Raw genomic sequence first — 15,423 nt, forward strand, 5'->3', positions numbered from 1 at the left:
GGAGGTACAAAGAAAAGCAAATCTCCTGCTCACTTGTGACTAGTTAATCTCTTGAGAACTAACCACTACTACAAGCTTCTTTCATGTGTGGTTATTTATATATATATATTTTTTTTCAACTTTATTGAGGTATACAATACAAATATTAAGCTTATAGTTCATTGTTTTGAAAAATATATACAACTATGTAACTACCACCCCAATCAACGTATACAACATTTTCATCTCCCCAGAAGGTCCCCTTTCATCTCCCCAAAAGGGAGCCAGTCACTCCCATGCCCAGCAACCATGGCACTGTTTCCTCCATGAATAAATCAGTTGTTCCTACTTTGATACAAAAAGAGTCACACAATCTGTACTCTTTTATATCTAACTCCTTTCAGCATAATGTTTCAATGATTTATCCATTATGTTGTGTGCATCAACATTCAATCTTTTCTACTGCTGAAAACCATTTCATTGTATGGATATACCACTGTTTGCCCATTCAAACAACGTTACTTTTGTAAACAAAACATCAACATTTTATACGCGCTAATCTGCTTTTCTGCATTATTTTTTAAGATGGATTTTTCTTTTGAAACAATTTCAAACTTATAGTAAAGTTGCAAGTGCAGTCAATACCAAATCACTCTCAAATACAATGGCAGTGTTATTCCTATAAAAACATACCCTTATATATTCACGATTCAACAATCAGAATTAGGGAACTAACAATGAACAATTACTACCATCTAATGCTCAGACCTCATTCAAGTTTTGCACACTGTACCAATAATATGCTTCAAATCGACATCAGAATCACAAGTTGTATTTATTTTCATTGTCTCTTAGTCTCCTTCAATCTGGAGCAGTTCTTCTGCTTGGCTTCTATGGATAACTTTGACAACTTTGAAGAATAACACGCCAATAATTTTGTATACTGCCCTTCAATGTGGTTTTCCTGTTTCCTTGTGATTAGATTCAAATTGTTAACCTTTGGATTATAAAAGAAGTGACATTATATTGTTCTTATTGCAACCCATCAGCAAAGTGGAGATTTTAACTAACTACTAGTGGTGTTAACTTTGATCACTTAAGTTGGTGTCTGCCAGATTTCTTCACTATTGTTACCTTTTCCCTTTTTAGTTAATAAATATTTAGGGTGCAGGGGAAGGACACCTAAGTATGCTCATTATCATCAAACTATCTACTCATTAATTCATTTATTTATATCAGTATGGAACCATGGCTTCTTCTTTTATTCAATTGGTTATGATCTATCAGAATTATTTATTTTGATGCTCAAGTTGTCCCCAACTTGGACTGTGTGAATGCCCATTCAAGCTGTTTTCTGTGTTTAATTGACCTGTCCCATCATTCTCTGAACATTTACTCACTTCCAGCTAATAAGACATTCCAGGCTCATCTTGTTCTTTCCCTGTCCTAGCCCTGGAATCACCCATTCCTCCAAGATGTACTAGTTCCTTTTATTTTTTATATTTTTTTCCAGTTTTATTGAGGTATAATTGACCATAAAATTGTAAGATATTTAAAGTGTACAATGTGATGATTTGATATATGTATAATTCTGAAAGGATTCCCTCCACTGAGTTAATTTAACACATCCATCACCTCATATATTTATTTTTTTCCTTTGATGAGAACAGTTAAGTTTTACTCTTTGAGCAAATTTCAATTATACAGTTCAGTGTTATCAATTATAGTCACCATTTCATACATCATATCATCAGACCTTATTCACCTTCTAACTGAAGGTCTGTACCCTTTTACCAACCTCTCCTTATTTCCCTCAGCCTCTGGCAACCATGTTTCTACTGCTTCTATGAGTTAAACTTTATCTCTTTTAAATTCCACATATAAGTGATACCATGCAGTATTTGTTTTCCTCTGTCTGGCTTATTTCACTTAGCACAATGCCCTCCAGGTTCATCCATGTTGTCACAAACAAGAGGATTTCCCTCTGTTTTAAGGCTGATTAATATTCCATTGTATATATATTGTATTTTTGTTATCCATTCATCCATCAATAGACACTTAGGTTGTTTCCGTACCTTAGCTATAGTGAATAAAGCTAGAAAAAGCATTAATTGAAAAAGCATGCTAATGGAAACCAAAAGAAGCATAGAAGTAGCTAAACTTATACCAGATTAAATAGACTTTAAGACAAAGTAGACAAATTTAAGACAAACAGACAAAAGACAAAGAAAGTTATTACATAATAAAGCAGTCAATTCATCAAGAGGATATAACAAACGTAAATATTTATACATCCAACACAGGAGCACAAAAATAAAGCCAATATTCAGAGCTCTAAAAAGGGAAATAATAATACCAGGAGACTTCAATATCCCATTTTCAACAATGGATAGATCACCCAGACAGAAAATCAGTAAAAAAAAAAAAACAAACCATTGGAATTAAACTACACATTATACCAGATGGAGCTAACAGACATATATGAAATGTTTCATCCAAAAGCAATAGAATACACATTCTTCTCAAAGGCACACTGAGGGACTTCCCTGGTGGCACAGTGGTGAAGAATCCGCCTGCCAATGCAGGGGGGCACGGGTTCAAGCCCTGGTCCAGGAAGATCCCACACACCGTGGAGCAACTAAGCCCATGTGCCACAACTACTGAGCCTGCACTCTAGAGCCCATGAGCCACAAGTACTGGAGCCTGCACGCTAGAGCCCATGCTCTGCAACAAGAGAAACCACTGCAATAAGAAGCCCATGCACCACAATGAAGAGTAGCCCCCGCTCACCGCAACTAGAGAAAGCCCATGCGCAGCAACGAAGACCCAACGCAGCCAAAGAATATTTAAAAAAAAAAGGCACATTGAACATTCTCCATGATAGAACATACGATATGACACAAAACAACTCTTAACAAATTTAAGACTGAAAGCACACCAACTATCCCTTCTGGCCACAATAGTATGAAACTAGAACACAAGAAGAGGAAAGCTGGAATATCTACAAATATGTGGAAACTAAACAACACAATCCTGAACAACCAATGGGTCAAAGAAGAAAACAAAGGAGAAATTTTTCTTAAATCTTGAAAGAAATTAAAAATTAAAAAAAAACAACATACAAAAAGCTATAGGATACTACAAGTGCGGTTCTGAGAGGCAAGTTTATAGTGATAAATGCATATATTAAGAAATTAGATCTCAAATAACAACCTAACTTTACACCTCAATGAACTAGAAAAAGAACAAATTAAGCTCAAGTTAGCAGAAGGAAGGAAATAAAAGATCAGAGTAGAAATAAATGAGAAAGAAAAAGAATAGAAGAGCAACAAAACTAAGAGCTAATTTTTTGAAAAGATAAAACTGACAAACCTTTATCTACACTTTATGTCTTTTGATTGGAGAATTTAGCCCATTTACAATTAACATAAATATTGATAGGTATGGATTTACCATTTCCTGTCTGTTAATTGTTTTCTGGTTGTTTTGCAATTCTTTTGTTCCATTTTTCCTTCTCTTGCTCTCTTCCTTTATTATTTGATGATTTTCTGTACTGGTATGCTTCCTTTCCCTTTTACCTTTTGCATATCTACTATAGGCTTCTGCTTTGTGGTTGCCATGAGCCTTGCATAAAACATATTTATAACAGTCTATCTGAAGTTGATAATAACTTCAAATGCATACAAAAGCTCCCTCCCCCCACATTTTATGGTTTTGACTTCACCATTTGCATCTTTTTATGCTGTGTATCCAATAACAAATGACTGCAGTTATAGTTTTTTAAATACTTGTCTTTCAACATTCATACCAGAGATATAAACGGTCTACCTGCCACCATTACAATATTAGAATTATTTTGAATTTAACTATAAATTTACCTTTACCAATGAGTTTTATACTTGCATGTTTTCCTGTTACTAACTACTGTCCTTTTGTTTCAAATGAAGAACTTTCTTTAACACTTCTTGTGAGGTCAGTCTAGTGGTGATGAACTCCTTTAGTTTGTCTGGAAATTTTTTCTCTCTTCCTTAATTCTTAAGGACAACTGCTGAATATTCTTGGTTAGCAGCTTTTTTGTTTTGTTTTCCCTCAGTACTTTGAGTATATCATCCCTCTCCCTTCCGGTCTGCAAGGTTTTTGCAGAAACAGCTACTGATAGTCTTATGGGGGGTTCCCTTGCACACAACCAGTTGCTTTTCTTTTGCTGCTCTTAAGATTCTAACTTTTGACAATTGTCAAAAGCTTTTGTCTCTAACTTTTGACTAATTATAATGTGTTTGAGTGTGGGTCTCTTAGGATTCAACTTCTTTCGAACTCTCTGAGCATCCTGGATCTGGATATCTGTTTCTTTCCCCAGGTTAGGGAAGTTTTCAGCCATTATTTCTTTGAATATGCTTTTTGCCCTGTTCCTCTCTCTTCTCCTTCTGGAACCCCTATCATGCACATATTGGTCTTCTTGATGTTGTCCCACAAATCCCATAATCTATCTCTTTTTTTCCTACTCTGTTTGAATGAATTCCACTGCCCTGTCAAGTTTGCTGACTCTTTCTTCCACTTGATCTAGTCTGCTGTTGAACCTCTCGATTTTTCAGTTCATTTTTTGAATTCTTTGGCTCTGTGATTTCTCTTGTGTACTTTTTAATATTTACTATCTCCTTGTTGAAACTCTTATTTTGTTCATGCATTACTTCCTAACCTTGGTGAGCATCTTTATAACTTTTGTTTTAAACTCTCAATCAGGTAAACCACTTATCTCCATGTCATTAAGATCTGTTTCTGGATATTTACCTTATTCCTTTGTTTGGAATATATTCCACTGTTTCTTCATTTTTCTTGACTCTCTGTTGGTTTCCGTGCATTAGATAAAACAGTCATATCTTCCAGTCTTGACGGAGTGGTCTCATGTAGGAGACGAATATTGTCATATAAGAGATGGACCTCGTCAATCAGCCCAGACCAAGGCCTTAGTTTTCTCTCAAAGTTTTGTGACCATCCAAGCCGCCTCCTTTGCTCTTAGTGGCTCCCAGTAGTTGAGGGTGTGCCAAGACCCATCAGTGTCCAAATGGGAAGGATCACAATCAGAACCTAGATGCATGCTGCTTAGAAGCTGGACCCTCAGGGAGCAGCTGGATAAGTATGTAGTTAAACTTCTTCCAGGGAGAAAGTGGGAGAAGGTTGTTTTTGCCTAATCCTTCTTTGCTGGACCTTCGTACATGGCCATGGGGAAGGGTTCTCCTACACTCATTAACAACTATTTGTTTGATAAAGCCCTGTAAGACTCTTGAATACAAACCCCATTGGCCATTAGAGCCAGATGACCTGGGGGCTCATCCCTCAGATGGCAGCTGCAAAAGCTTGGGCACCAGATGTGTGTACAAGCTTTTTTTTGGGAGACGCTGTCAAGTGGGTTTTATTATTGGAGCAGGCTAATGGGGAGAAGGTGGGAGAGATGCCTGCTGGCTTCCCCTGTCTCTGGGGAAGATTTCAGGTAGCCCTTAGATGCCCGCTAAATTAGAAGCCCAGCATGCAGGCAGCGGCTTTTAAAGTACAGAGTTAAACCTATTTCAGGGAAAGACTGGAAGACGGGTTATTTCGTTTGCTCTCTGTGCTGAACCTTGGGGTGTAGAGTCAGTTTAAAAATGCTTCTTTGCTATAGTCTTCTGGAACTCATGAGTGGAAGCCTCTTTGGCTATCACCGCCAGATCTGGGTCCCATGCTTCAGGCAGAAGCCACAAAAGCTGGGGTGCAAATGTATGTACAAACTTTTCCAGGCAGATTCCGGTGACTTGGAGTGGGCTGGAGGCAGAAGCCAGGCAGCTGGCCCCTAGTGTCTGCTAAATTAGATGCTTGGCCCTCAGACAGCAGCTTTTAATGTATACAGATAAACCTCTTTCAAGGAAAGACTAGGAGATGGGCAATTTTGCCTGCTTCCTCCGAGCTGATCCCTGTGGGGACAGTCATAGCAAGTGACTGCATTCCCAATAGGAACTGCTCCTCTGGTTGGCATAGTCTTATAGGTCTCATGGACACAAGCCCCACTGGCTTTCAGAGCTAAGTGTTTTGGGAGCCTATCCCTCAGGAAGGAGTCAAAGTTGGGGTGCTAGATGTAGGCTCCAAATGCTTCACTCCTTAGATAGAACCTGAGTATTGGGGGTCCTCTCCCAATTGTGTGGTGCTATGTCAGGGGTGGGGTTTTGTTCTCCCTCATCTGGGTCCTACTGTTACAGTGTTTGGCTGTTTGTTTTTTTCTTTTTTTTTAAGGTTATAAAGGTTTCCTATTTTTTAAGAAGTTGAGAGGATTCTGTTTCTCATATTCCTATAGTTTTCAATTGGTTGTAGACAAGAGAAGCAAGCAGCAGAAATATCTTTAACTCCAAAAACCAGAAGTCCTCTAGATTACACATATCCCTCACATGTGTGAGGATGTATGTTTATTTTTTGTAAAAAGAAAATGTTTTAAAAGAGTAAAACCATCTCAAGTTCCTGGCACTAGTACCTCATGACATAGGCCTCTCTAATGGGTGGTGATTTTAAAAAGAAGTCAGTTCCCACCTCTCCTGTGCACTGTCAAACCAGCATATGAAGTTGACTGGGTTGAGGCAGCATAATTTCTGCTTTAGCACCAAGTACAGCCCTTAGGAGGTTAAAGGGTTATTTAACCCTTTTGTTATTTAACCCTATTGTCTACCAGACAATAAACCATCATAATTCTAAACTATATTTTAATCTACTTTTAATTCACATTAACTTTTAATTTAGTTTCTTTTACTCAGTCATAAATGCATACCATTTAAGAATCAAAGAGCTCAACAAGGTTTTTATTAAAACTAACAATCTTCTGTCCACCCTCTCCTGCCAATTCCATTATTTCCTCTCTTCCCAGAGGCAATGTCTTCCACTTCTTCTTAGCTCTTTTGGTATTTACCTCCATATCACCAAATTTATAGTGCTACTTACTTCATATTTTTTCAGTTTTACACGTTATCTGACTTACTCCAGCTTCAAAAGGAGATGATATGTGTAAAAAAGAGATAATGAAAAAGATATGAAGTAGCAGCTATAAGCACATATAAATTATACGCATATATACACTTCTGTCCTCTCACCTCCAACACAGATCAAAATTTTGATTATAATCAATGTTCAGCACCATTATGATTAAGTAAATTACATTCATATTTGGGCCATGGATAACTTTCGCAAACATGGAAATAAGTTTTACTTTCACATATATTCTGAAGTTAATCACTTCTTACTTTTTGTTTGCTTTGTTTGTATGTACTTAACACTTTTTTTTTTTTTTTTTTTTTTGCGGTACGCGGGCCTCTCACTGCTGCGGCCCCTCCCGCCGCGGAGCACAGGCTCCGGACGCGCAGGCCCAGCGGCCACGGCTCACAGGCCCAGCCACTCCGCGGCATGTGGTATCCTCCCGGACCAGGGCATGAACCCGTGCCCCCTGCACTGGCAGGCGGACTCCCAACCACTGCACCACCAGGGAAGCCCTGTACTTAACACTTTAATTCGACCCCAAATCCTTTGCCAATTCTCTAAATCTCTTTTTTCTACATTAAAGAGAACAGCTATTGTATCAATTTCATTGGTGACAACAGATCTTGTATCTACTTTGCGCCATCTACCCTCAAGCCTTGTGACTTTGTTCAGTCTGGACTTGTCCTCCATGTATTATGCTCTGATATATAGTATCTTATGATCTTGCTGCACTATCACCCTATGATTTCCTTCATTATTCTCTTATGCTGGATTCTTATATTCCTTAAACTCCATACTTTCCTTTACCTTGATTTACTCCCTTGTTTTAATGGAGCACATTCCAGTAGCCTTGAAAAACTTTTGGGGAGATTAATTTTGTAAGATTTTAAATACCTGAAATTATCTTTCTTCACAATTAAATGATAATTTTGGAAAAGGATTCAATGATTAGAAACCATTTCCCCCCCAAATTCTGAAAACACCGGTCCACTGCTTTCCTTTTAATCACAATTCTACTGAGATATAATTAACATACCATATAATTCATCTATTAAAAGTGTACAATAGTTTTTTAGTATATTCAGAGTTATAAAACCACCACCACCATGAAAAACAGAACATTTTCATCACCCTAAGAAAAAACTCCATATACATTAGCAGTCCTCCTTCTTCCCACCCTCCTCCAGCCCTAGGCAACCACTGATCTACTTTCTGTCTCCCTGGATTTGCCTACTCTGGATGTTTTATAAAAATGAAAATCATATACGATCTTTTGTGAGTGGCTTTTTCTACTTAGCATGTTTTCAAGGTCCCTCCATGTTGTAGCAGATATTAGTACTTCATTTAATTGCCAAATGCTACTCCATTGCATGGATGCACAGCATTTATCTGCTCATCTGTTGATGGACATCTGGGTTGTTTCCACCTTTTGGCTATCATGAATAATAGTGTTGTGAGCATTAATGTACAACTCTTTGTATAGACATATATTTCCATTTCTCTTGGGTGTATATATACTCCTAATATTAGAATGGCTGGGTCATGTGATAAATCTACATTATACGTTTTGAGACACTGCAAGACTGTTTTCCAAAGCAGTTGCATTATTTTATACTTCCACCAGCAGTGTATGAAGGTTCCAGTTTCTCCATAACCTCACCAACACTTGTTACTACCTGTCTTTTTGATTACAGCCATCTAGTGGTTGGGAAGTGGTATCTTTTCGTTTTGATTTGCATTTCCCATGGCACATCTATTTTTTCACATGCTTATTGGCCATCTGTAAATCTTATTCAGAGAAATGTCTAATTTATATAGATCCCTTGCCTATTTTTTCATTGACTTAATTTTTCTTTTTATTGATTCTTAAGGTTTATGTCTAGGTTTTAGAGTTTCATATTTTTAGTTCTTACATTTATGTCACTGATCCATTTTGAGTTAATTTTTGTTTATGATGTGAAAAGGGGGTTGGGGAGGGTACCAAACTTTATTCTTTTGCATGTGGTTATCCAATTGTCCCAGTGTCATTTGTTGAAAATACTTTTCTTTCCCCATTGAATTGTCTTGGCACTCATGTCAAATATCATCTGACCACAAACATGAGGGATCATTTTTGGATTTCCAATTTTAGTCCACTAATCTATGTCTATCTTTATGCTAGTTCCAAACTCTCTTGATTAATGTAGCACTGCAGTAAGTTTTAAAATCAAGAAGTGTGACTACTTCAACTTTGTTCTCTGCTCCACTAACTTCTAGCTTCCATTCCTGTTGTCGAAGTTTGATTACATTGTCTTGATTCTGTGTGTGCAACTTGCTTTTCCCTTTCAAATCTCTTAGGATCTTCTACTTTTCCCCACTATTCTAAAATTTCATGATGATATGCCTTGATAGAGGTCTACTTTCATCCTAATTGTGCTGGGTAACTCTTAACTGGCCCTCTTAACCTGGTTATTTGCTTCATTTCCTTCCAGGAAATCTTCTTAAATGATCAAGTGATATTTTTTTTTGCTTCTATTTTCTGATCTCTATTTCCGGAAAAACTTTTATCAATTTATCCTTCATTTATCTTGTTTATTTATTATTTACCTTTATTAGACAATGGACCTTCTGGACTGATCCTATAGTACTTTTACTTTTTTCCTCCTTATTTTCAACCTGTTCATTTTTATTCTACTTTCTCTAAGATTTCCTCAACTTTATGTTCTATATTTTCTATTTTTGAATGATTTCTGCTCTTATATTGTGAACCTCAAATATACTCTTTTTTCCCTTTTTTTATAACATCTTATTTTTGTTTTATATATGCATTATTTTTTTTTCATTTTTTTTTAAAGGTTTTTGTTTGCTTGCCTGTTTTGGCCTTTTTTATAGCCTAGACATTTCCACCCATGACTATATACTCGGGCTTGAAACTAAAGGACCAAAACCTCATTAAGAGCTCTATGAATTAGGTTAGGCTTTTCTACCAAACCATTTTATCAGGAGAACTGCTAATACCAATAAATTTAGATTTTGCTGATGTTTTTCTCCATCTCTTGGGTTTGCCAGATTTCCCTAAGGGTCTTCCAAATTCTTAGGTGAAGTGCAATAGCCAGGCTGCACTGTTTTGGAAGCTGAGTAGGCAGGAAAAACAACTAGAGCTTCACGTGGTGTGCAGGAAAGGGGAGAACAGGTGTTACAATAAGTTTTTAAATTACCACTTAGCTCCCCATAATGTGTACCATTCAACAGTGTCTGGTATCTTCTCAGTTCAGAATCTCTCTGCTCCCCTATTCCAGAGAATAAACTTTTAGTATTCTGAGGCTCAGGAATGTTACCATGGAGAAAATGGGGAGGAAATCTCTGTTTCTAAACAGTTTTCAACCAGTTCTCATCACCATTAATTCTCATCCTCATTTTTAGAGGTACGTGGTATACTAAAAATGAGGCCCTTCAGAGGTCTGCAGTATAAACTGGACTGTATCTTGACTCTCCCTATCAGTGGCTAAGAACTCAGTTACTTGTGGACAGACAGCTCAATGTCCTTCTGTTTTCCAGCTTCTAAAATTCTGTTGCTATTGTCTTCTTTTCCTTTTCCTCGTTATTGATTATACCTATTTTTTAAAAACATCCAAACACTTACCATTGTTTCATTAAGGTTTCAGAAGGTAAATGCATGTCTTTAATCTACCACTTGAATCAGACGCCTTTTAATTTTTTTCAAAAGAATGACAGGCCTCTTTTTGTTTTTGTTGTTTTGTCCGTGCCACTCAGCTTGTGGGATCTTAGGTCCCCAACCAGGGACTGAACCCGTGCCTTGAAGCAGTGAAAGCACAGAGTCCTAACCACTGGACTACCAGGGAATTCTCCAAGGCCTCTTGAAACTGAACGTCAGATTTGGAGATACACTTCAAAAGTACCTACCAATTTCAGGCAACATAAGTTTAATTAAATTTTTCATTTCCATTAGCAAATGTTAAAGATGCTTGCATTCTAAAGAGTAAACCAAGCCTAAACCACAGATAACTATAAAAGAATATGGGAAAGAGAAATAAATTTTGACAAGTAGAACATGGAAAATCTCATTGGAAGAAATTATCTGAACATTATTTTGAAGAATTCCACAGACATATAAAAAGAAGTACAGAATTCACAAGCTATACAACAGCATAAACAAATACAAGGAGCAACATGTGCTTCACTGGATCCTCTTCTTATTTTTTCAACAAAGTTCTAACTCAAGGTCCTGAACTCAGCAAGCCCTGAAGAACCATATCCACTCCTTCAACTTTAATTAGCACTTAACATGAAAATAACTCCAAAACCTGCTCTTCCATCCATTTTCCAGAGCAAAATATTTACTTTGCCGGTGGACTGTTCCATGTCACCGCGTCAAAAACTCCCATTCGTCATACCTGAGCTGCCTTCCTTAAGCATCTCTTGTTCCCAAACCATTTCTGCCTCCTTCATCTTCAACACATCACATCCACTGAGTAAACCCACCAGCAAGTAATCCTTGAATCAAGTTTGATTCTTCCTACTTTCTCCCTTTACACTGCTGTTTCCAAGTTCCCACTGATTAAGTAGCTTTTCAATGAGAAGCTAAAATTAATGTTCAGCAATTTCAAGCTTTACACAGTCATTTTGTCACTAGCTGGAGTTGTACTAATATTAAGAAGGCAGGGCTGCCCTGGTGGCGCAGTGGTTAAGAATCCACCTGCCAATGCAGGGGACACGGGTTCAAGCCCTGGTGCGGGAAGATCCCACATGCCGTGGAGCAACTAAGCCCGTGTGCCACAACTACTGAAGCCCGTGAGCCTAGAACCCGTGCTCCGCAAGGAGAGGAGCCACCGCAATGAGAAGCCTGTGCACTGTAACCAAGAGTAGCCCCCACTCGCCGCAACTAGAGAAAGCCCACGCGCAGCAAAGAAGACCCAACGCAGACATAAACAAATAAATAAAATAAATTAAAAAAAAATATTAAGAAGGCAAAATGAATAACCTGAGACAAAAACTAATCTACACTATGGCTTTATCACCATTTTCTTAGAATAAACATTGCTGGGAAGGCATTCACTTTTTTTTTATTACAGAACTGTTTAGCTTCACGCTTCAGTTGGATAATTACAAAGTTAAATTAAGTGAGCTTAAACAGTGTTTAACTAAGCACAGAGTGAATACTCCCTAAATTTAAAACTTCACTTGCTTAGTTTATTCAAACCAACTTTATGCAAGCCATCTTCCTAAAGCTTACTCATGAACAGCCCATAAAACCAGAGAAACAGTTGAGAATATACACACAGGTTTGTTTGTTTGTTTGCTTGTTTTTAAGTGCTGACTGATCTGAACTACAGGGAAGCCACAGACCACATGGGCAACTAATGCTCCCATGGCAATTATTATTCTCAGTTATAGACCAGAACAGCCCACAGTAGTCAGGATATGGCAAAAGGAGCATCAGAATAGTCATTTGAAAGACTCTTGTTTTGCATCACAATACCCTACTGATACATAACCAACCAACCAACCAAATTATTTGGAAGCAATGTATTTTACAGTGGTTTTCATAAAGTATTCTTGCACTAGATTTCAAAGTATTGAAGAGTTGTAGATATGTTTACCTCTCTGTAAACATGTACTAGATAGCTTGCTATGCATAAAAACCTTTTTCTTTTTAAGGTCCCATGGTTATAGAATGTCACCTAGTCAATCATCTAATAGTCACTTATCTTCCCCTCTCCTGGAGAAAATGGTAATGAATTAATAATGAATTTGTAAGTTCAGTATAATTATTATCCATAAAGATAATACTGATTTCCTAAACTAAATTACCTTTTGGACTGCTCCACTACCTAACCTTTGATTAAGAAAAAAAATTCATGGGAAGGGGAATACCACAACTTCTGTCTCTAAAAGGAGGGGAAAGGATGAAAAAGGAAAAGAGTGTGAATCAATAAAACTGGACTTCCTGGTCAGAGGACTAACAACTGTGAAAACTAATTTTAAAATACAAATATCATCTCATTTTAATGGTTTTAAGGATAACCAAAATTGCTACACATTACTAAAATGCTAACTCAGTTGGAGCTTTTACAATAAAGGTACACTATTCCTTTTATTTTTAAGGCCTAATTCATAAATAAAATCTACTGCCTGTCAACAATGTACCAAGCACTGTAGAGACACGCAAAGAAGAGACTTTGGCCTAATAGTACTAAAAATCTCATGGAAAGACAAAAGGTAAACTATAATATGATATACTAAAAAAATGTAACAAAGGCATGTATGAATGCAATGAGGCCACAGAGGGAATACCTAGGCCTGCCTGGTGGAGTCAGGGAAGACTGTGTAACGGAGCTGATGATCTCTCCAAGGAGTAAAAGGGAAGACGCGATTAAAAAAGAACGATTTACTGCTGACATCACAGCCTGATCACGAGACAGGGTAAAGATTCAGAACCCAAACAGTAAGATACAGGAGATGGCAAACTGGTCTAGAAAAAATTTAAAAAGAAGGTACCATAAACACTCTATATAAGTCTATGGAGCAAAACATTCCAAAGTCTGCATAGACTGACTTAACGGATATTTTAGAACAAACCAAACACTGTATATGCTGGATGGGAAAGAACAAAAAAAGAGTAGGAGCAAAAGAGACAATTACCTCCTTTTGTAGTATCATTCTGGGCCTGGATGCCATGATGCAATGAATTATGAATGGCAGAAAGAAGATCTGCTGCTTGAACCATCAATTTTTGAGCTTCTGCAACAGCACTGGTCTAGCAAATAAATCACCAAAAACATTCTTACATATTCTTTCACTGAAAGATATACATTAAATAGGAAAATCCTATAAACAATAATGAAATTAAATGCTTGCTGTAATGACATTGGTTTTCACAAACTATTCACTTAATATAGGATGCCCAGATCCTGTTAGGATAGAAATAATTTTTTTACCCATATCTATACATTGTAGGAGCCATTAAAGAATAGGAAACATTTCTGGTTTATTCTACTAATCTCATGTTTAAAAAAAAAAAGAGATGCAATCAACTAGAAAATGGGAAATTGCAACATTCCTACTAAATCATTCATCAAGGTGAAATTTCAAAAAAAGAACAGAATTACAGAAGTTAGTAAAGGTTGGATCTCTACTTACCACTTATTAACTATTCACAAATTAGTCTATAATTTACTTAGAGTTAATGCAATATACACACAAAAATATTCACCATTTATTCCACACAAATCTAAGTTAATTATTTAACTGAATGAAAGAGGCCTACCTAAAATTCTCATTTTTAATTTCTCCAATTCACAATAACTACCCAGAAGCAATTTCAGCTTCTGTTATTTTACCAACTAATACGTAATATGTTATTTTTATATCAACAACAGACATGGACATGTTATGGAGCAGAATGTAAAATTCATGTGACTTTTGGAGAAAATCAGGGACACTCTGATGTAAACACACCAAATGCTGAGTGCTGTATATGTGTGCATATACATTTCAATGGAAAAGTCTCAGAACTACCAAAATAAAGCATTCCATCGAAAAAAAAAACACTAAAATTTAGATTATAGTAAATACCCTTACCTCTTTCTTAGTAAAAGCTATAAGCACTGTCAGTAACACTCGAGTAAATTTCACTCTGCTGAATACTGCTAAACACTGTTGGTGCTAAAAAACAAGACAGGACTAAAAGTTAAAAGATGCAAAGTCTGTCAAAGAAATCTCATTTTAAAATATAGTATTTTAAGTCCTAAATCTCAGTGGTAATAACTTACTATTGAATACATTACAAACACCTTCACTTATAGTCTTTTAAATGTCTGAAAAATGAGCTGCAGAAAACATAATAAAACAAAGCCTATTTTATTGAAATAGAAATACATAATAAAGCTTATGTGTCAAGAGCACTGATTTTTCCCTAAGTCAGGAGTTACACTATTATTTCAAAACTGATTTAATTAGCATTTTTAAAAGGACTGATAAAAAGGTGCTTTAAGCAGAGTCAGAAAATTTAGGATCTTAACAAAGGTTTGACAACTTTTGATACTGTGTAAGTTCTTGAATTCTGCCAACTTTTGGTGGATCATCTGTTAAAAAAAAAATCATTTTTTTCTTCCTACCTCACAGGAATATTGAAGAGCTTTGAAATCACGTATTTGAAAGAGCTGTATTATAATTCTATCAAAATAAATACAAGGGAAATAAACTCCCTTGCAATGTCCAATTTGTAAAGAAATACCTTAAAAAGGGCTTCCATAAATTATAACGTAGTTCATAAAACTACAACATTAACTTCTCTGATATTATCTACCAGAAAATAAGTTCAATTACTTCTAGTTCAACTTCTGGATCTCTTTCTTCTCCCTGTCGACTTCGAGTACTCTAAAATTTTAAAAAAGGTACATTAAAACACACACAAACCTGTAAAAGCATTAGATTACAATTATACAAGGTAAA

At 36.5% G+C, this 15,423-nt stretch overlaps 1 protein-coding gene across 1 annotated transcript in view; it reads right to left on the reverse strand.

Moving 5' to 3' along the window:
- NAA35 (N-alpha-acetyltransferase 35, NatC auxiliary subunit) overlaps window positions 1–15,423 on the reverse strand; it is an 87,477-nt gene that overhangs the window by 38,200 nt on the left and 33,854 nt on the right. The window contains exons 9-11 of the mRNA XM_065878767.1: window positions 15,298–15,348; window positions 14,551–14,634; window positions 13,612–13,726 (exon numbers count right to left, since the gene is read on the reverse strand). Of these exons, the coding sequence (XP_065734839.1) occupies window positions 13,612–13,726; window positions 14,551–14,634; window positions 15,298–15,348 (250 nt within the window). The remainder of the gene's footprint in view (window positions 1–13,611; window positions 13,727–14,550; window positions 14,635–15,297; window positions 15,349–15,423) is intronic.

Source organism: Phocoena phocoena, chromosome 6, assembly GCF_963924675.1.
Source record: "Phocoena phocoena chromosome 6, mPhoPho1.1, whole genome shotgun sequence".
Taxonomy (NCBI): Eukaryota; Metazoa; Chordata; class Mammalia; order Artiodactyla; family Phocoenidae; genus Phocoena; species Phocoena phocoena.